The sequence below is a fragment of the Carassius gibelio genome, chromosome B9, assembly GCF_023724105.1.
Source record: "Carassius gibelio isolate Cgi1373 ecotype wild population from Czech Republic chromosome B9, carGib1.2-hapl.c, whole genome shotgun sequence".
Taxonomy (NCBI): domain Eukaryota; kingdom Metazoa; phylum Chordata; class Actinopteri; order Cypriniformes; family Cyprinidae; genus Carassius; species Carassius gibelio.
The window spans coordinates 7,761,377-7,780,207 of record NC_068404.1 but is presented as its reverse complement, the minus strand read 5'-3'; the positions used below and the strand labels follow the sequence as shown (position 1 = coordinate 7,780,207).

At 35.3% G+C, this 18,831-nt stretch overlaps 1 protein-coding gene across 1 annotated transcript; it reads left to right on the top strand.

Moving 5' to 3' along the window:
* Window positions 1-114: 114 nt before the first annotated feature.
* On the top strand, window positions 115-18,572 carry LOC127964367 (nuclear receptor subfamily 1 group I member 2). The gene is made up of 9 exons (XM_052564537.1): window positions 115-726; window positions 8,115-8,305; window positions 10,231-10,361; window positions 11,107-11,276; window positions 11,368-11,651; window positions 11,739-11,884; window positions 16,296-16,412; window positions 16,512-16,617; window positions 16,700-18,572. The coding sequence occupies exons 1-9, from the start codon at window positions 724-726 to the stop codon at window positions 16,839-16,841; spliced, it is 1,290 nt and encodes a 429-aa protein (XP_052420497.1). The 5' UTR covers window positions 115-723; the 3' UTR covers window positions 16,842-18,572.
* Window positions 18,573-18,831: the final 259 nt, after the last annotated feature.

Below are 18,831 nucleotides of genomic sequence, written 5' to 3'. Positions count from 1 at the left end.
TTTTCAAGAATGAGGATTTGCAGTTCATTAGCAATTTAAGTTGCGTTGGAAATTTAGCGAAAAACGCTGATTTCGCCTATTAAATTATTTAGTTTAGCCTGTGATTAGCCTAGTTTTGGCCAGTTTTAAAACACAGAAGTGAGTCTTCTTTAGAAGAATTTACTTTTGGGTTATGACTGTGTGATTTATGTTGTAGAGCTTAAACTAAAGATCAACAAAGTTATAAGTAGTCTGTGTTTTAATTAATTAAGGCTAAATTACTGGTATGCTATACGTTTAATTGATCAAAACATCGCTGGCTTACAAACACTGCAAGCTAACTGTTACCTATTAGCCTGCTGCTGCAGCAGTAGTTGCATAATTTTCTATAAACAAATTGCATAATGCTCCATTTAGTTCGCCCCGTCTGTGATTGGTTGTGTCTTTTATTCCCCTTCCCTCTCGACTTCGACGGTCTGCTCTTTTGGCTGATCAGGAAACTCGGAAAACAAGCGAATGCATTCGCGTCTATAGCGAGAGCACATGTTTTCTCTCTTTTCCGTCAAGTGTGTCCTTCCCAGGACATCTGTAACCAGGAAGTAAAGTCTCTGGGGCGGCTGTAACTCACAATGCGTTGTTTAGGATCGGGACAGTAAATGCAAAACGGATCGTGTCATGATTGACGTCGGAGCTCGGTGAACTTGGTCATGTTGAGGCATTACGTGAATGTCGTGCTGATATGAAATGGTAAGTGCGTTTGTTTTCATTTAGCTACTGAACTAATTTAGTTCGCGGGACCGTGACGCAACTGTTGAACGTGTATTACGAATACATAATACCGCTTGCGAACCATAGGAATGAATGTCAGTCTGCACAATGTGTGTTTGTCGTGATTTAAAGATACTGTCCTGTCTCGAAATGCAGTTAAAGAGACGGCCAAAGCAATTAATAAACTCCTGCTGTCCGTTTAACATGCTACGAGCAGTCATTCATCAGTTGTGTATATTCACCGCGATGCATACTGTACATTCTGTGACACTTGTGCAGGACTTGACTGTTGTAGATCAAATCAGTCCAGCTGTCTGCGCAGTTGCTTAACTTTAACCCGGTGCCACCGTTGTATTGTGTTCTATTCTGAGCCATTGAGCATAATCAGTTATCACAGCAAGGTTTTTATTTATGTATTTTATTTTTTTAGCTCATTCAGTCGCAGCAATGGACCCTTGTGAGTCCAGGGTCACATATATGCTCGTAATGTAAAGCTTCTGAGATGTTAATGAACTTATTTACAGCAGATGCATATGTGTACTGTACTTTGTTTTATTTTTATTTTCCTCATTGAATAAGAATAAATCTATAAAGAGGAAATGTATTGGCTAAATGCATTCATAACCCAGTGTCCGGGGTGTTAAAATCACACTAATATATATATATATATATATATATATATATATATATATATATATATATATATATATATATATATAATTATTATTATTATTTTTTAATTATTATTATTATTATTATTATTTTTTGCTGTGTTTATCATTAAAACCACACACATTTCTCTTTCGCTTATGAATGCAGTGGCCAATCAGAGGCGTTTAGATAGGCTCTGCTAAAAATGCCAGAGTTTAGTTCAGTGAGCCTGCCAGAGGAGGCCTCTTTCAAAGAAACGATTGTCTTAAAAAGGAATAATGATAATAATTGCCACTGGAAATCAATTCCTGAAGGCAAGTAATGGAGCAGTTTGTTTCTGACCCTGACCTTTTGTTGGCAGAAAAACTTTGCAGTACACTGATTAGTGTAATGCATTTTACATTCAGTCCAATACAGATTGAATGCAAGCAGTGTTAATTTTGACACGAAATTTTAATTTAGTTTTAATCTTAGTCTTTTGACTATAATTCTTTTTAGTTTTAGTCAAGTTTTAGTCATCTGATTTGTTTTAATTTTAGTCTTATTTTAGTCGACTAAAATTGCTTGGTATTTTAGTCGACTAAAATAAGACTAAAATCAATAACAGATTTACTAGACAATTTTTACAGCTGGTATAGGAAACAAACTTAACCAAAATATATAAAACACAAATTCAACTTTATTTCAACACAACTGTGTCTTTATTTCGTTTCAAAAGCTTTTATGCAGCAACAAACACTGTCATGATAATGTAAACAATAACGTTAGGTCCAGGACCTTAAAGCTTACAGCTGAGCTGAACAATAAGTGCATACATTTAAAGTAAATATTTAATAAGTTGGCAGCTAGGTGGATAAAAAAAAAGTAACAAGATTTTATAAGGTATTCATTTGTCTAGCAATATTGTATGTTTTAAATACTACAATATTGCTAGATTTGTATGTATAATGATAGGATGTGAACATTCATGTTTCACATGACTAATATAGAAAATATTTGTGATATTGTCAACAAGTAGAACATTATAAAATATACTAAACATTAGTATTAATCAAATGTATTTATCATGATATTACGTATTAGTATTGTGCTCTCATCTAACTTGAAGAAGGGGCTATTTTACAGTACTTTTCAGTTCGTAATATTTAATGCTACAACATCTACGCACTGCAGTCTTCCAATTTTGCTTAGCTCAATAAACAAAAGAACATCGTTGTGAAATTACATTTGAGAAAATGTCCGGGTGGCTCGTCTGTAAATGTCTTTTCAAATTGGTTGTGTTCTTGCCACGAATGAGCTCACCGCGTGCTTTACAGTTGTTTTGTTTTGTTCATCGTCAAACGTGAAGTGAGCTGTGGACATTTTGTCGCTCTTTTCGACATCACCTCTTCGAATGCCGACTTCCCGGGAGCTCATTTAAAAACTGAAAACCTTCGCTTCACGTCTCAATAAGTCAGGCTCTGATTGGTTCTCTTCTCTCATGCAGTCTGTTCCGTTTTGCCGGTTCTTTTGCTCATTCCTCGCATCTCTCCCGTCTGCTGATTTGATTTTCGTCACAGTCTATTTTCGTCTCGTCCTTTATTCGTTGACGATAATGTCAATCAATTTAGTCATAGTTTTAGTCTCCATCAGTGCCTTCTATTTTAGTTTTTGTTTCGTTTTCGTCCGCAAAAATATATTCGTGACGAAAATAATGACGAAAATATTTAGTCAACGAAATTAACACTGAATGCAAGAACATTTAATATGATTTTTTTTTTTTAAGACTTTCCTTCTCTTCAATTTAAGTTCACCAAGTGTGGGTCTCCATTATTTCTTGTGAAACCTGCATCACAGAAGGTTTAATTAAACAAAAAGTCAATATTGGCTAGTTTGTTTCAGTTAGTCTAAATATCCGAGGAATGCTTTGTGCAGTTTGTACTGCTGGCCTGTCTCTAATGTGTTGACCTAGTTGCTGCCAGCTAAACATGAGCTGCTGCTCAAATGCAGCTCTGTCTGTGTAGTTTGGACATTCACTAATGTTGCTTTTTCTGTAGGGAAATATAACATTACTGAAATTACCTTTCATTAAAATAAATTATTGTATAAATCAATTAAGTCTCTTAATGAATGCAAATGATGATACACAATAAATACACATCTCAAAGAACCAGAAGGACGAACCAATAAGATGTTGCATTACAGTTTAACTATGGTACTTCTATTTGTCAAAATGTATTGTGGAGATAAACTATCTTGCATTCTCAGCACAATAATGGTTTATCAAGTGATATTGAGAGAAGAAAGATTTGAAGAGATGTAATTGCATTTTCAAATTTTCAATAAGACTGTAAACCTCTGCAATTGATTTAGCCTGCAGTGCACAGACTGCAGTTATCTGTAATCTAGTATAGTCATAGTAAGATATGCAAAATGAGTTGTGAATGGTTGTGAAGTGTTTTTTTTTTTTTACAGTGATTATGCATCGAATATAATAAATAAAACTAATAAACAAGTAATCAAGATGACTACAGTCCACCAATTAATGCCTTGTGAAGTGAAAAGATTGTTTGTTTCTAAGGAACAAATCCATCATTAATGGATTTTTAACTTCAAACTGTTGCTTCTGGCCAAAATAAGAGTCCATAATACTTAATAATGAATTTTGTGTTAAATTTCTCCAAATCTGTTCCGATGAAGAAACAAACTCATAATCTGAGGATGAGTACATTTTTAGAAAATATAATTTATGCATGAACTTCTCCTGCTATTTCTGTCAGCAAATCCTAGTGAGACAAATTATGCCTGATGTGTAAGGACCTTTTTAAGGACCAGTTTAATCCAAGTTTTAAAGGTATATGGAGGATGAAATCAGTGAATTACAATGCATCATCACATGCACACTTAATGACATGACTAAGTGCAATAGCAACTTGTGGCGAGTGGGGCGGGGCCGAGAGGCGCGGGAACGAGGAGTGAGGCCAGGTGTAGTGATTGGAGATGAGCTGCACCTGCGCCCCACCGCCAGTATCGAGTCCCACGTAGGAGATGGAAGGATATAAAACTGGAGCGACTATAGTGAAGGACGAGAGAGGACCAGGCCTGGGACATTATTTTATGTGTTTGCTTTTTATTTATGCGCACCAGTCGGCCGTGAGGGGCTGGTGCGCCGTTTTGTATTTATTTTTGAATTATTAAAGTGTTTTGATTGTGCGCCTCCTTCTTCCCGATGATTACGAAGGTTATATCATTACACAACTTTTTTTTATATATATAAAGAAGCTGGATGTCAGTGCAGGCTATTAATGTTGTCCCAATGTGAGTGAATGTTCTCTATATTCTGTCTTCCTGTCTCTCTCTCCCCTTCCCCTCCCCAACAAAAGAATTTCAATAGGTTTGACTGCTGGTTATATAACTGCACTTATTTTTGACCTTCCTGGTCATTTTACAGTATCCCAGGCAGCTTTTTTTTAATGGCAAAGTCTTGGAATGAGCATATTATACACTTAAATAGAACAGTTCATATTCCCTGTAATAGTTTTTCCTAAACCCCCAAAATTATTAACAACAATTATTAGCATGCTGTCCATGCACTGTGTGTTATTTTCCAGTGACATAGTAGGAAGACGGATCAATAGAGCATTATGTGCAAATAAACTAAATGTATGTACACAGCTGAGGACAAGATAAGCTAACATCCCAGTTCCATGTGTTCATTAATTGTTAGTTAAGCACAGAAATGTGTAAACCCTGACCTAAATGGTGAACCTATGATCATAAAAGAGCTAACAACTAGGACAGGTGTACCTTTTTTTTTTTTTTTTTATGTTACCCATTATCTTGATGAATTTAAGATTTGGAGAAGAATAGCAGGTTTTCTGAGCTGTTGTTCCAAAATCGAATTTCACAATGCAAATCCTAAACAGTCCAGAGGGTAATGGGTCTGGAGTGTTGTTAATCACATGGGAAAGTGAACCGTGAAAGCTAGGGGCGTTGCTAATGCAGAGAACGAGCAGATAAGAGGCAGGGTAATTGGTGCAGTCGGGGAAGAATTCAGCATTTGAGAGCTTTCTCTCCTCTCTGACAAACCTGTACTCCGTTTGTATGTAGGCATTAGATAACACTCTCAGAAAATAGTGCATTACTTAACCAGCAGGTTATAGCTCTTTGGACCCAGAGAGTGAACTCGGTCCGACCTTCCAGAGTTCATCTGCGTCAACTGTCAGCATTAAGGTCCTTAAACACTTTAATCTGCACCAGTCTCCGTAAAATGGGTCACTATTCTGTCTAGTGGCCTTTCTTTGGTCATGTGGTGTGGAAGTAAATATACGTGCAGCGCAATTAAGAATGAACCCTGAGGTGCTGTAGTCGAGGCTGAATGAATGGCAGTTAGGCTGTGTGATATCAGTAAGATGTTAGGAAAGGATTAAGAATTCTAGTTACAGTTTTCAAGATAATAGCTGAAGAGAAGGAAAAATGCATCCCGTCATTATAAACCTGCCTGAAGAATGTTGAAGCTGCTCTTTTTTTTTTTTTAAGTAGCCTGTGCAACTATTGCACAATATTGCAAGTCTTCTGAAGCCTTACCATAGCTTTGAGTGCTGAAAAAATAAAAACGAAGTATTTTCGTTATTCATCTCTCTTTTAAATTGCCGGTCTCAAATCTCAATGTGAGTTGTTTTTTTTTGTTTGTTTGTTTTTTTGAGTGAACTGTCCCTTTAAAACTGTGTTGTGTTGGTAGATGGGAATTTCTTTCATGAAAAATCTTTTAGGAATTGTATTTTATTCAACACAACATGTTGTCAGATGTTCTGTGCTATTTCATTAAACATTTATTTCTGTCACGTAAAGCTGAATTTTCAGCATCATCATCACTCCAGTCTTCAGTCAAATGACCCTTTAAAAGTCATTATAATATTCTGATTTACTGCTCAAAAAAAAAAAAAAAAAAACATAATTTAGGCCATTTGAAACAGACATTTTTGTAACATTATTATTATTATTATTATAAGTTGCTAAGACATTCATGTGCTAAATTAATAAATATAAATGTTAACTGTTTACACACAACAGAGAACAGAATCATTAAAGTTAAATGTAAATAATAAAATAAGCCACTTGTAACAATATATTGTATGATAAAAATATAGGTAAAGAAGACTGAATAAGTGGTTTTTGTTATTCAACATCAACTCTGTTCCCTTGAAGTGCTTTTCCCCTCGTGCACAGCGAGAGAAAAAAATCCTAAAGGGACCTTCTTCTTCCTCTGAATAGGCACATAGACTGTTGTGCTGCAGTTACTTCAGTATTGTGGCTTCGAGCGGGAGTCTGACTTGACCAATGCTTAGTGGTCCCACGTGGATACCATGGCAACACGTAATTTCAGCTTGCTTGGCATTGCTGTGTGTGTATGCACCGTGTTCTCTCAAAAGCTTATTTAGGATAAAGGTCTTGCCCTGGAGGACACGCTCTAGATTTCTGCTCTACACGGATCATGCAAAGGGTACGTTTCCTGAACTCTGAACACCTGCTCTGCTTTACAATCACATTCACAGCCTGCTCATAAATAACTGTCTAATGGTTATGTGATGATTGATACATGATTCATTCACTGTGATTTTATTACTGGAGCTTTCAGACAGCTCGGTAGTAAAAGGTGGCTTAGATTTAGTCATTTTTGTGAACCATGGATGTGATATTAGTAAGTTGAATACACTGCTGAAATTGTCCCATTGCATTGTGTTATTAGATTTTTTTTTTTTTTTCAAAATCATTTAACATAACTGTATTTCTTCTCTCAAATGAAAAGAGAATTCATTAAATTAGTATTTCCATGACGTTTGAATTGTTTTAAAGATTATGTATGATTGCAATCAGCCTCTCTCTTGCTTTCTCTGCGTGTTTTCCTTTTAGAACCAGTTCAGATAGAGCATTAATATGTATTTAAATAATGCATGCTGGTATTAAATATTTTAATAAATGATTATAACAATTTAAATATTAAAATTGCATAAAGATGTTGCACAGGTGTATGTGTGTGTGTGTGTGTGTGTGGGATATTCTGTACTCTAGAGTGAGTGTGTGTGTGTGTACGGTATATATATATATATATATATATATATATATATATATATATATATATATATATATGTATATGTATATATATATATACATATATATATATATATATGTATATGTATATATATATATACGCACACACACACACACACATGTAAAGTGCTACAAAAATATAATATGCAGTGGTGTGACAAATGCAAAGTGACACGAAGTTGCTTTGTGTGAAATGAGTTGACCAAGGCAATTTACAATATTCCCATTCTGTACTGAGGCAGTGCAAATATTATGTCTCTGGATATTGTGTGCTGGAGGCAGATTCTGTAGTTGTGCAAATATTATAAGGATGTGCAAAAGGTTAAGATTAAAGCAGGAGCCGGTATTAACAGCAGTACAGTGCAGTACAGTATGAGGTAATTATCCTGATTGTCCTCATAGCGCTGTATGTTTAATGGTAATTTTCCATCCACCTATTTCTTGTTTGGAGTCATAGTAAATTAATCTGTAGTAGTTTAGTGAATGCAGACTAATTTTGGATGTTCAGTAGCCTTTGCTTTTCAGTTTTAGGAAGTCCTCTCTATTTGATCTCGTTATGAAGAGAGACGTCATTGGTGGTAATGAGAGGATGTGTGTGATATAGTGACGTGTGCCCTTTGTTGCAGTGCTTACTTCAGCTCAGGATGAGTAAAGAATTGGAGGAGCTTTCTCCCCTGGACGACTCGGGACACGGTGACGGCTCTGAGGAAGAAACCGAGGAGGATGATGAGCCCAAAATTTGTCAAGTATGCGGCGACAAATCCACAGGCTACCACTTTAACGCCATGACCTGTGAGGGCTGCAAGGGCTTCTTCAGGTCAGTGAGCAAACTGATTGGATGTGTTTTATTGTTTTTGTCTTGTTTTGTCGGGACACACATCATCACAGTATGATGAGGGGCGTAACATTTCCATCACACGCTTGAGGCATCCGTCCAATCACAATACACTGGATAGGTAGCCAATCAGAGCACACCTTGCTTTTATGACCGATGAGCTTTGTAGAAATCGATGCATTTCAGAAAGGTCAGGCATAGAGGAAAAACAAGAATGTATATTATGTGGAAAATAATGTTTTTTTTTTAACCTTAAACTGCATAAACACATTTCATTATACAAAATACACAAAATAATGTTCTGTTTAGCAACATTATCTCTTTAAAAACTGCTAAATCATTGCAATTTTGATTGTTGTGAGTTCCATATATTTTTTTGAAAGCAGCCCTTGAAACAGAAAGTAATTATAGAGTACAGTAGACCATCTGAATTGGTGGCCAGCCCACACGCTTCACAACACGTCGTCTGTGAACACCTGCAGTCACACGGTAATTGTTTGTTTCCCAGGGTGCTTTCAGCATTTTTAAAAACATGGGAATTATATTGGTTTATATACAAAATATGTGAATATTCAAATGCTTTTTAAAGAAAGCAGTGTTAGCCTCTATTGACATTGTTGCTCTTTTGAATCATTATTGCCATATACATACAAATACTGTAATTAATAGACCGCAGGGTCTGGTTTTAAATCGATAGCTCACACAAAAATAATAAAAGTTGTTTTTATTGTTATTATTATTTATTCACCCTCATGTCTTTGCAATGTTTATACTATATAAGATATTTTTGAAGTGTTGTTTCGGACCTCCTCGACTCTCATTGTGTTGACTACAACAGCCAAAACTTTCTAAAACGTAATATTTTTATTAGCTCTTTTAAACAACATCATAAAGGTTTGTAAAGACATGAGAGTGAGTAAATAATGATAGACATTTCATTTTTGGGTGAACTAACACTTCAAAAGGGATATTTAAAATGAAAGGGTCAAGAAATGCCTTCTTAGTGCACTCCTCTGATTATTTGTGAACTAACATTTGACCTGTGTTATATTTATTTTGTGGTATGATAGTTAACCCTAGTAAAAGTGTAGATGCTAAAGCGCATACCTTAGTCTTTTTGATGCGACTGACCCAAGTTTTGAATCCATCTTTTGCCAAACTTTTATATCACATCGGAAAGGCAATTATTTTCAATAAAAATTAAGAAAATAATCAAGAAGTTGAACATAATGTATCGGGTAGTGTTATGGTCTGTGTATAATTTATACTCAATATGTTATTGCATACTGTTTTATAATGTACTATTATACTGAGGTGCACTTTTTGCAATAGGTAGTATAAATAGATGAAAATCCTGCTATTTTAACATAGTGTAAATAGAATCTAATTGCTATTTGCATGTAGTGTAAATAGCCTCTTTTGCTAAGAAAATATGCTGTTTTCACTTAGTGTAAATAAAATCCATTGCTATTTTCACTAATTGCAAATAGCCGCTGCCAAACTTTATTTGGAGAATCACTTGTGCACACCGTGCACATTTCTTAAAATGTGTTTTAATGCTACTATTGATATTGATTGTATGATTTTTTTAAATAATGTCTGTCTTCTAATGTAAGATATTTAAAGTGTACCTAAAGTATAATTACAATAGTTTCACTTTAGCACAATCGGATATACTTCAGATATACTTCTATAGTTAGTTACTTCCTCACAATTAAAGTGCATTAAGTACAAAATTAATCGTTCTGATTTAGCAGATATTGGCAGATATTTTATAAAGTATGTAAATATATTTGTAGTATACTTTGCATGAAATACACCGGTACAGTCATGCTCTTATCTTGCAGTTTCTTACTTTTTTCTGCAATCAGTAAGATTGACTCTATACGTGTGTGTTTGTTTGTAAGGCGCGCCATGAAGCGCCCCGCACAGCTCTGTTGCCCGTTTCAGAACGCCTGCGTCATCACTAAGAGCAACAGGAGACAGTGCCAGTCCTGCAGACTCCAGAAATGCCTCTCCATCGGCATGAAGAGGGAACGTAAGTTTGATTGAGCTACACTTTCCGTGTTCCCGAATCCTCAAGAAAGCAGAGCTCAAGGCAGTGTGATATAAGACACAAATGTTTGATTAATGGTTACATTCAATAGCCTAATGATAATAATTAGAGTGATGAATGGATCTTCAACCAAGTCAGTTGTTGAAGATTTGAATTAGTCTGTAGACTGCGCATCTTATCAAACAATAAGACCGCTTGCAGCATATAAACTGTGTGTTCACCAGCATGAAACATGTTTCAATTTGTTCTACTCTGCAGATTTTTACCATGTCACTTATCACAACCCAGTCACCCTTCACTTATTTTCTAGCATGTGTAATACAATAAGCATGTTTAATGTATAAATAAATGCTGTTCAAAAATGAATACTTTCATTCAGTAAGGATGCATTTAATTGGTCAGAAGTTTTAAATAAATACTGTTCTTTCAGGCTTTGTATTCATCAAAGAACTACGGTTTCCACAAAAATACTGGGCAGCACAACTATTTTCAACATTGATAATAATACGATTTCTGAAGGATCATGTGACACTGAAGACTGGAATAATGATGCTGAACATTCAGCTTTGCATTAAAGGAATAAATTACATATAAAAATATATTCAAATAGAAAATGGTTTAAATTTCGTAATGTTACAATTATTAGTGTATTTTTTTTTATACCTAATTGTGTATAAAAATGTGCTTGTGTAACCTTCAGTTCAGTTCATGCGGTTGTTTTCTTCAGTGATCATGTCGGATGAGGCCGTGGAGAAGCGGAGGATGCAGATCAGGAGGAAGAGGATGCAGGAGGAGCCTGTAACACTCTCCTCTCAACAGGAAACTGTCATACAGGAGCTGCTCACTGCACATCACAAGACCTTCGACATGACCTGCACCAACTTTATTCAGTTCCGGGTAACATATTTACTTAATTCTGATTTGAGAGTCAGACAAAAGTGTCTACTGAATGAAATCTTGTTTTTCATCAGAGGCTTTATCTCCGCAGCCTTTAGATCCCGATCAGAAATCTATTTCTGAGGACGGTCTAGAACCACACAGTGGCAGGGTCTTTCAAGCCACCGTGCACAAAACACTGTCTGAAGATGCACTGCCACAGAACATCAGCTTTACCTCGCCCTCCACCCCTTCCTCCACCTTTCAGAGTCCTGAGACTAAAGAGCGGAAGCAGCATAAAAGTGTCATTTTCACTACTCTGCCACATTTTACAGACCTCACCACGCACATGATCAAGAATATAATCAACTTCAGCAAAACGCTCACAATGTTCAGGTGAATACTGGCTCTTCCATCTGAATTAAAGCTTCATCACTGGTGGTCTGTTAGATTCTAATGGAGGTGTTGTGTTTTGGATGGCAGGGCTCTGATCATAGAGGACCAGATCGCGCTGCTGAAAGGAGCCACCTTTGAGATCATTCTGATCCACTTCAACATGTTCTTTAATGAGGTGACGGGCATCTGGGAGTGCGGCCCGCTGCAGTACTGCCTGGATGACGCCATGAGAGGTGAGGGGCTTCGTAGATCTCCTTTAACCTCAAGGTCACTATTAGAAAGATTTTTATTATTCAACAGGGATGCATTAAATTGGTCATAAGTGACATTTATAATGTTACAGTTGCAACAAAATAATTTTATTTCAAATAAATGTTCTCTTGATTCCTCATCTTGACTTGTTTGAGATGAATCCTGTTCAGTATGGATAAATGTAAAATATAAATATATATATATATTAGGGGTGCAACGGTTCATAAAATGCATGGTTCGGTTCGATACTACACAGTGGTGTCTTGGTTCAGTTCAGTACATTTGTAGGAAATTAATTTTATAGTAGACCTGTTTTAAAAGACCTTTTTTAACCCAGGAGAAGATGCCCCCCCAATTGGGGACACAAGACACACATAGGCAAAAAAAAGAATACAACCATAAAAAAAAAAAAAAAAACGGGATAAAATTAATAAAACAGTTAAATAAATTGTAAAAAACCTTTAAAATTTGTAGTGTTTTTATATTTTGTGATCTCATATTAGAAAGGGTTTTAGAATATATTTAGTGTCTTTTGATTTTTTTTTTTTAATTGTGAATATAAAATAGTAATTAACAGATAATGTAAAAATGTTAATCAGAAAACGATGGGTTTTGAAACAATATTAAAATAGCATGAGGTTTTCTAAGTTAAGAGCTTTGTTCAGTTATGTAAAATGTAGCCTTGAGATGTTCCTTGATGCAGAACACAAGATCCAACTCCAAGTCTTCTAGATTATGTAGCCTGAGGCAAGCATGCATTTCCATCCCCACACACAGCACTAGGGTTAGATGACCTATTACTACTAACCAAAGGTTTCCATGGTTTCTCATGGTTTTGTGTTCCTGTAAATAAGTGGTGTGTCATTCTGGAGTCTCCTCATCAGACTTTTGTAATGCGCAGTTATCATTCATTGTACTCCGTGAACAGCGCAAGTACAATACAGTGTAGAGCTTAAGAGGAAGAAAGCCATGTGACCATGACCAAACAAAGCAGGAGATAAAGCCCAACCACTTTGATGAAGGACGGAAAAGGTATCTGCCACAGGCATAACCCTCCAGTTAAGAGGAGGAAGGGGAAGAGGGGAAGACTGCAGGAGAAACCCCCCATAGTGCTAGAGAGGTGTTGGGAGCACAGTGGGACAGAAGAATAATGAGCGAGATGGAGGCAGAGCTAATAACATCTCAGAGAGAAAATGAACTGAGTAGCCAGGCTTTCTTTAAAATGATACTGTGAAGTTCTCAGGAAGCACTTCCTGCCTTAGTATGTGTCAGTCTGCGTTTATTGGCATTACTTTAAATGGGATTGTGTCAGTTCAACTTTTTACTTCTTTTTTTACTTCAAATATAAGACCTATTTTAAAGGTTTATATAAAGGTTTATATATATATGCAGAGACTATGGACGCTTGTTTCTACCAAGAAATTAAAAAAAATATATATATATATATTTAATTGCAACTTTTTTCCTTTTTTCTTTACTTTTATATATTAATTCTGAGTATATTGTTCACAATTTTTTTTTTTTTTTTTTTAGCAGAATAAAAAATAAAGGTCATTTGACTTTTTATCCCACAATTACTTTATATTTATCAAAAAAAAAATTTTTTTTTAATTGGCAAACCACAAAAAAAAGAAGGTAATTGCGACTTTTTATCTCAGAGTTTGGACTATTTTTCATGCAATTGCAAGTTTGTATTTACTAATTCTGACATGTCTTAGAATTGCGAGGTTATATCCTAAATTCTGTATTTATATCTTGCTAATTCCAGGTTTATATCCCACAATTTTGACTTTAGTGCAAAAAAAAAATTCAGAACTGCGAGATCAAAAAGACGCAATTACTGCAGAAACAAGCTCCAAATAAAAAAGAGAGATTCCCCTGTTTTGAGCATCACCAGAGCAACATCAGCAGTATGTTTTTGGGACAGGACTGTCTGGCCCAGTTGGACTGCAGACGGGAAAGTGGAAAACCAGTTTGAAAACAGTCATTACCTTTGCTGCTAGTGGACATGACACACTTCAGCATTAATCCTTTCACACAGCCTAAGTCTGAAATGTTTTAAGTGCCACGCTGTAAAAATGTGTCAGTGAACCGAGAGAGTTCAGGCAGATGAAATGCAGTGAAACTGGTTAAAGAAACCTGTGTGAAAGACATGTCACTAGCCAAGCATGACATCTGATCCATTGCTCATGTTTCTGTAACTTAGAAGTAAGGCTTTAACGGTATACATACTTTTTTTTTTTTTGGTACGGTACGCAAGTGTATTAAGCCAATCATTCTTTTATTTTTTTCAGGAAATTCAGACATGAAATGCCGTTTTGGTGCTCTTTGATGTACATGAGACCGATCGTTATATGAATGCCTCTCGTGAGAGCGCGTGATCATCCCTTCATCTTTAGCTTTAATGCAAATGAAACATGAATGAACACCTCATGTAATCACTCAATCAGTGTTTCAACCGCGGAGAGACGTCAGTAAAACAGCTTGTGAACAAAATGTCACGTAGCATTTAATTTACCTCAGGCAAGTCACCAATGTCTACAGCTCGTTATTTGCCAGAGAAAGGAAGACTAAGAGCATTTTGAGAAATAATGGCCTATTTCACTTTATTATATCTTACTTTACCTGATAGTGACGTCTTGATTATTTAATGAAGGTTTTGTTAAAAAAAAAAAAAAAAAAAAAAATTTATGAATCAAGTTATGGCAGCTGTTGTGTAAATTATTGCATTTCAACAACAAATAAAAATTGTATAATTTAGAGGTTAATTCAAAAACTGCATTATGTGCAATTTACATGCTTGCATACACATTTTTAATTTGAGTGTTGATTACTATACGTAAAAATAAATAGCGACTGAATGGTGGGCTCTTGTAAAGTAAAAGTGCTCCCTATAGCTTAAGATGAGGTAGATTTTTATCTCTAAGACAGTTTTAATTGTAATTGATTTTATTTCAAGAAAATGCAATTCGTTCAGTAAAACATTATTTAATAATAAAAAAACAAAGTTAATTTTTTTCCCCTCCTGCAAACCGAAAAAACACGTCAAAACAGAGCTATGTATCTTAACCTCATGTTTGTGTAGCGTTCCACACCTGCTTAGCAGTATAAAACTGCATTTTCAAAGCTTCTACTGTATTATGAGTATTTCAATAAGAACCCTTATGTGGCATAATTAAAGCCTGTGGTGGCATTATTAAAAGCTCCAGTCCATCCTTGATTTTTTTTTATTTTGATCTGCTTTTCAAGGCTAAGTTTCCATAGCAGCTGGAGAAGTGTCTTTTCATTATATATTGACTAATTACTCTCTATCTCCAGTTTCTTAGAGGCAGCTGTTAAAGCTTTAAAATGAACTCTGAATTCAATGTCATATTGTATGTCATCACCCTGACAACTCATTTCATACAGCTGTCATTCACAATAGCTCTTCTGTTTAATGAACCCTTGCATTGTTTTATGAATCCTTGCTTTACCGTGTCGACGTGTGGTAGCCATCACCGGGAAATGTCACAAACAAAGTAACATCTCCGGTGCTTCTAGTCTTCAGTCAAGATTAAATGGAGATCAAATGAAAACATTTGCGTGAATAAAGGCTGCAGTTTACATGTCTGAATTCAGAAATTAATTTAGAGCCAGCATGAATATTTTCAATCTAATTCTTACAAAATAGAAAATTATTTGAGCTTTGCACACTGACTATATTAATACTTATCAGATGTGACTTTTCTTTTCTTTATATATATATAAAACTAAAACTAACTTTAAAAAAATATTTTTGTGATTTCATCACAATCTTCTAAAACATCAAAGCTGAAAATATTTTTTTTTACAAATTCTAACAACAATTGAAAGATTTAGTCATTTAGCAGATGCTTTTCCAAAGCAACTTACAAATGAGGACAAATCTTCATTTCAATTTATGTTTTAAACTAAAGTTTGATGTGAGTTTTTTTTTTTTAGTTTTAGTTTTTAGTGTTTTAAATTTACTATTTAATCTTTTTTTATTATTTGAATTCAAGTTAAAATTTTAAACAAAATTTTGTTTCGATTTATTTAAATTTTTTTAAAGTTATATATAGCTTTAATTTATTTCTATTTAAGGTTTACACATTTTCCTGTTGAAGTTTTTATGAACGGAATATTTTCCATTTTTAAACTAAATCAATTTTCAATTAGTTGCAAAGACAATATTTACACGTTTTAAGTTTCATCTACATTTACTAATTTCAGGTTTCGTTTTGTATCAACGAAAACGATTCTCCTCTTAAAATCGAAACATTAATAAATTCATCTAGTGTAATGTTTCACCTTGCAGTAGGTATCCTGTTTTTTTACCCTTCATCCTTTCCCATGTTTTGACATGTTTCCCTTCGTTCCTCCCTCACTGTTCAGCCGGCTTCCAGCGCCATCTTCTGGACCATATGATGAATTTCCATTACGCTCTGCGCAAGCTGCACTTACATGAAGAGGAGTATGTGCTGATGCAGGCCATCTCGCTCTTCTCACCAGGTACTTCAGATGATGTTCAACACACACATCCAACACACACAGCCAGCTGTTTCACCTCTCACACACGCGCATGTGTGTGTGTGTGTGTTTCATCCCCAGATCGCCCCGGCGTGACACATCACAGCATCATCGACCGCAACCAGGAAATAGTAGCACTCACCCTGAAGACCTACATTGAGGCCAAGCGGTCCGAGCCAAATAAACAGTAAGAACTCTTTATTTCTGTCTTACTAAGGGGGTAAAAAATCTTTGATTGCACTTTCATTTGAACCTTCTCCACCTGCAAGTCTGCTGTACCCAAAGATCATGTCATGCCTGACCGAGATGAGGAGCATGAATGAAGAGTATACAAAACAAATGCTGAAAATCCAGGACATTCAGCCTGATGTGTCTCCGCTTTTACTGGAAATAATCAGCAAAGACAGCTAAGCCTTCACTGAGCAGACGAGACTCTCGCTAGGACGGAAATCCAGTCAAAACCAGCGAGGACGAGGACTGTGTCTACTGATAATGAGCTACTGAACTGTCTGCAGCACACAGGGATTGTGAAATTGTATTTTTATAATTGTGCTACTACATGTATCTGTGTTCCAGGAATCTTTTCACAAGAGAACTATTTCTTTAGTTCATAACCGGATGTAGGATGACTCGTATTATCTCTAGGATTCACTGCGTGGATGAAGCTTGAAATGTGGGGTGCGATGGAGATTCGACTCCCTTTTCCCCCGTCTGCAGTGTGTCGAGAGGAGACGCTGGAAGAGAACACTATCACGGCTGCACACGGATACAACGACAATGTGATGCATATTAGTCCATTTGTGTTAGTAGTCTGTCTCTTGACAAAGCTGTTTATTTATTGTTCGTTTTTAAATGCTAAATAGTTTTATAAGTGAACCGCTGCGAAGTAGGCTATATGTTGTGTTCAGGTGATGTAAAAAAATATACATATATAATATCAGTGCCAATGTCCGATGTGAATAGCTGTATTTGATTCAAACCTTTTCAAGACTAGAATGTAAACGTTAGGAATCTCAGAAAGAACGTGTTCAGGGCTTAGTTTACTCTACCTATTTAAAAACATGCTTTGCATAATCATTTTTAAGAACAATCATTAGCCATAATTATTGCCATCACAAATAATGTATAATACTGCTATTTAAATTATACTAATGAGTTTTTTTTTTTTTTGCATTATGGAAATGAGAAAAACATTATGCAAAATATCTGTTTTTTTTTGTTTGTTTGTTTTTTGTGTATTGTTACAGTTTTCTTCACAATTATTTTCCATTACATAAATGAGAATGGGATTGTTTTTGCATTTCAGAAATGAGAAAATAGGCTTTTTATGCTAAATATCTTTTTTGTTTTGTTCATTTTCATAATTATTTTTAATTACAGTAATGAAAAAAATAGGCTTACATTTATGCAAAATGGGTGTTTTATTTTCGGACCTGGATAAGTTGTTGTCAGATTTTGTGAGATCGACTGATTTGTTGCTGAGTATGTGCTAGCTAGTCATGTCTGCTGTGAATGTTTTATATTAGTAACATAGCTTACAGAATTTGTGCAACATATGAATATGAATCTGAAGAATCAGACAAGCTGCAAAAGTTCATCACATTGACACTTTCTTGAGAAGTGATTGCCTTTTAAAATGCTTCACTCAGCAGTGAGCGTAACCTTTTTTTCACTTAGTAAATTCAGGGTTTAAAGCAGATTTACAGAGTACACGTCAGAATAGCTTTTAAAGGTATTTTTTACCTTTTCTGGTTCGTTTTGTAAGTAAAGCTAAAAAGGCTAACCGTGACAATCAAGGTAAAGATTATATTGTGTTATATTTGGATGTGACCTGACAATGTAGAGCAGATGTTGAGGGTCCAAACTAGGAGTGCAGTATTTTTAGGAAAGGACCCTTTCACATATTTGACTCAAATACAAGCAGAGTATTCAGATTTCAGGTGTCTCTATAAAGCACAGACTCATTTACAATGCCTTCATGTCGGCATGCTGTGTAGATTAAGCATTTATTTCATCCTGTCTGCAATATGATGTCATGAAACGAGTCATTTCTACACAGCGCACTCAGGTTTTCTGTTATTTTCGAAGTAAGACCCAGTATGAGACCCTCTCAGGAAAATAAAATGTACAATTGAATGAGAACGTGTGCAGAATCTTTTACTATGTAACTGTGTCTATTTTCTTAAAAAGTGTAGTTAAATAGTAAACAAAAGAAAGAAAGCTGCTTTTATTTGATCACAAATAAATCTGAAATAAACATGAATGAACATCAGAAGGTATCTTGTTTCAGTGGTGAAAATGCACACCATTTTTCAAGGCCACAATGTTATTCTATTCTCCTCTCTGGGTGGTTTGTCAGATTCTGTGTTATGATTGGTCAGATCACCTGTCAATCAAACTC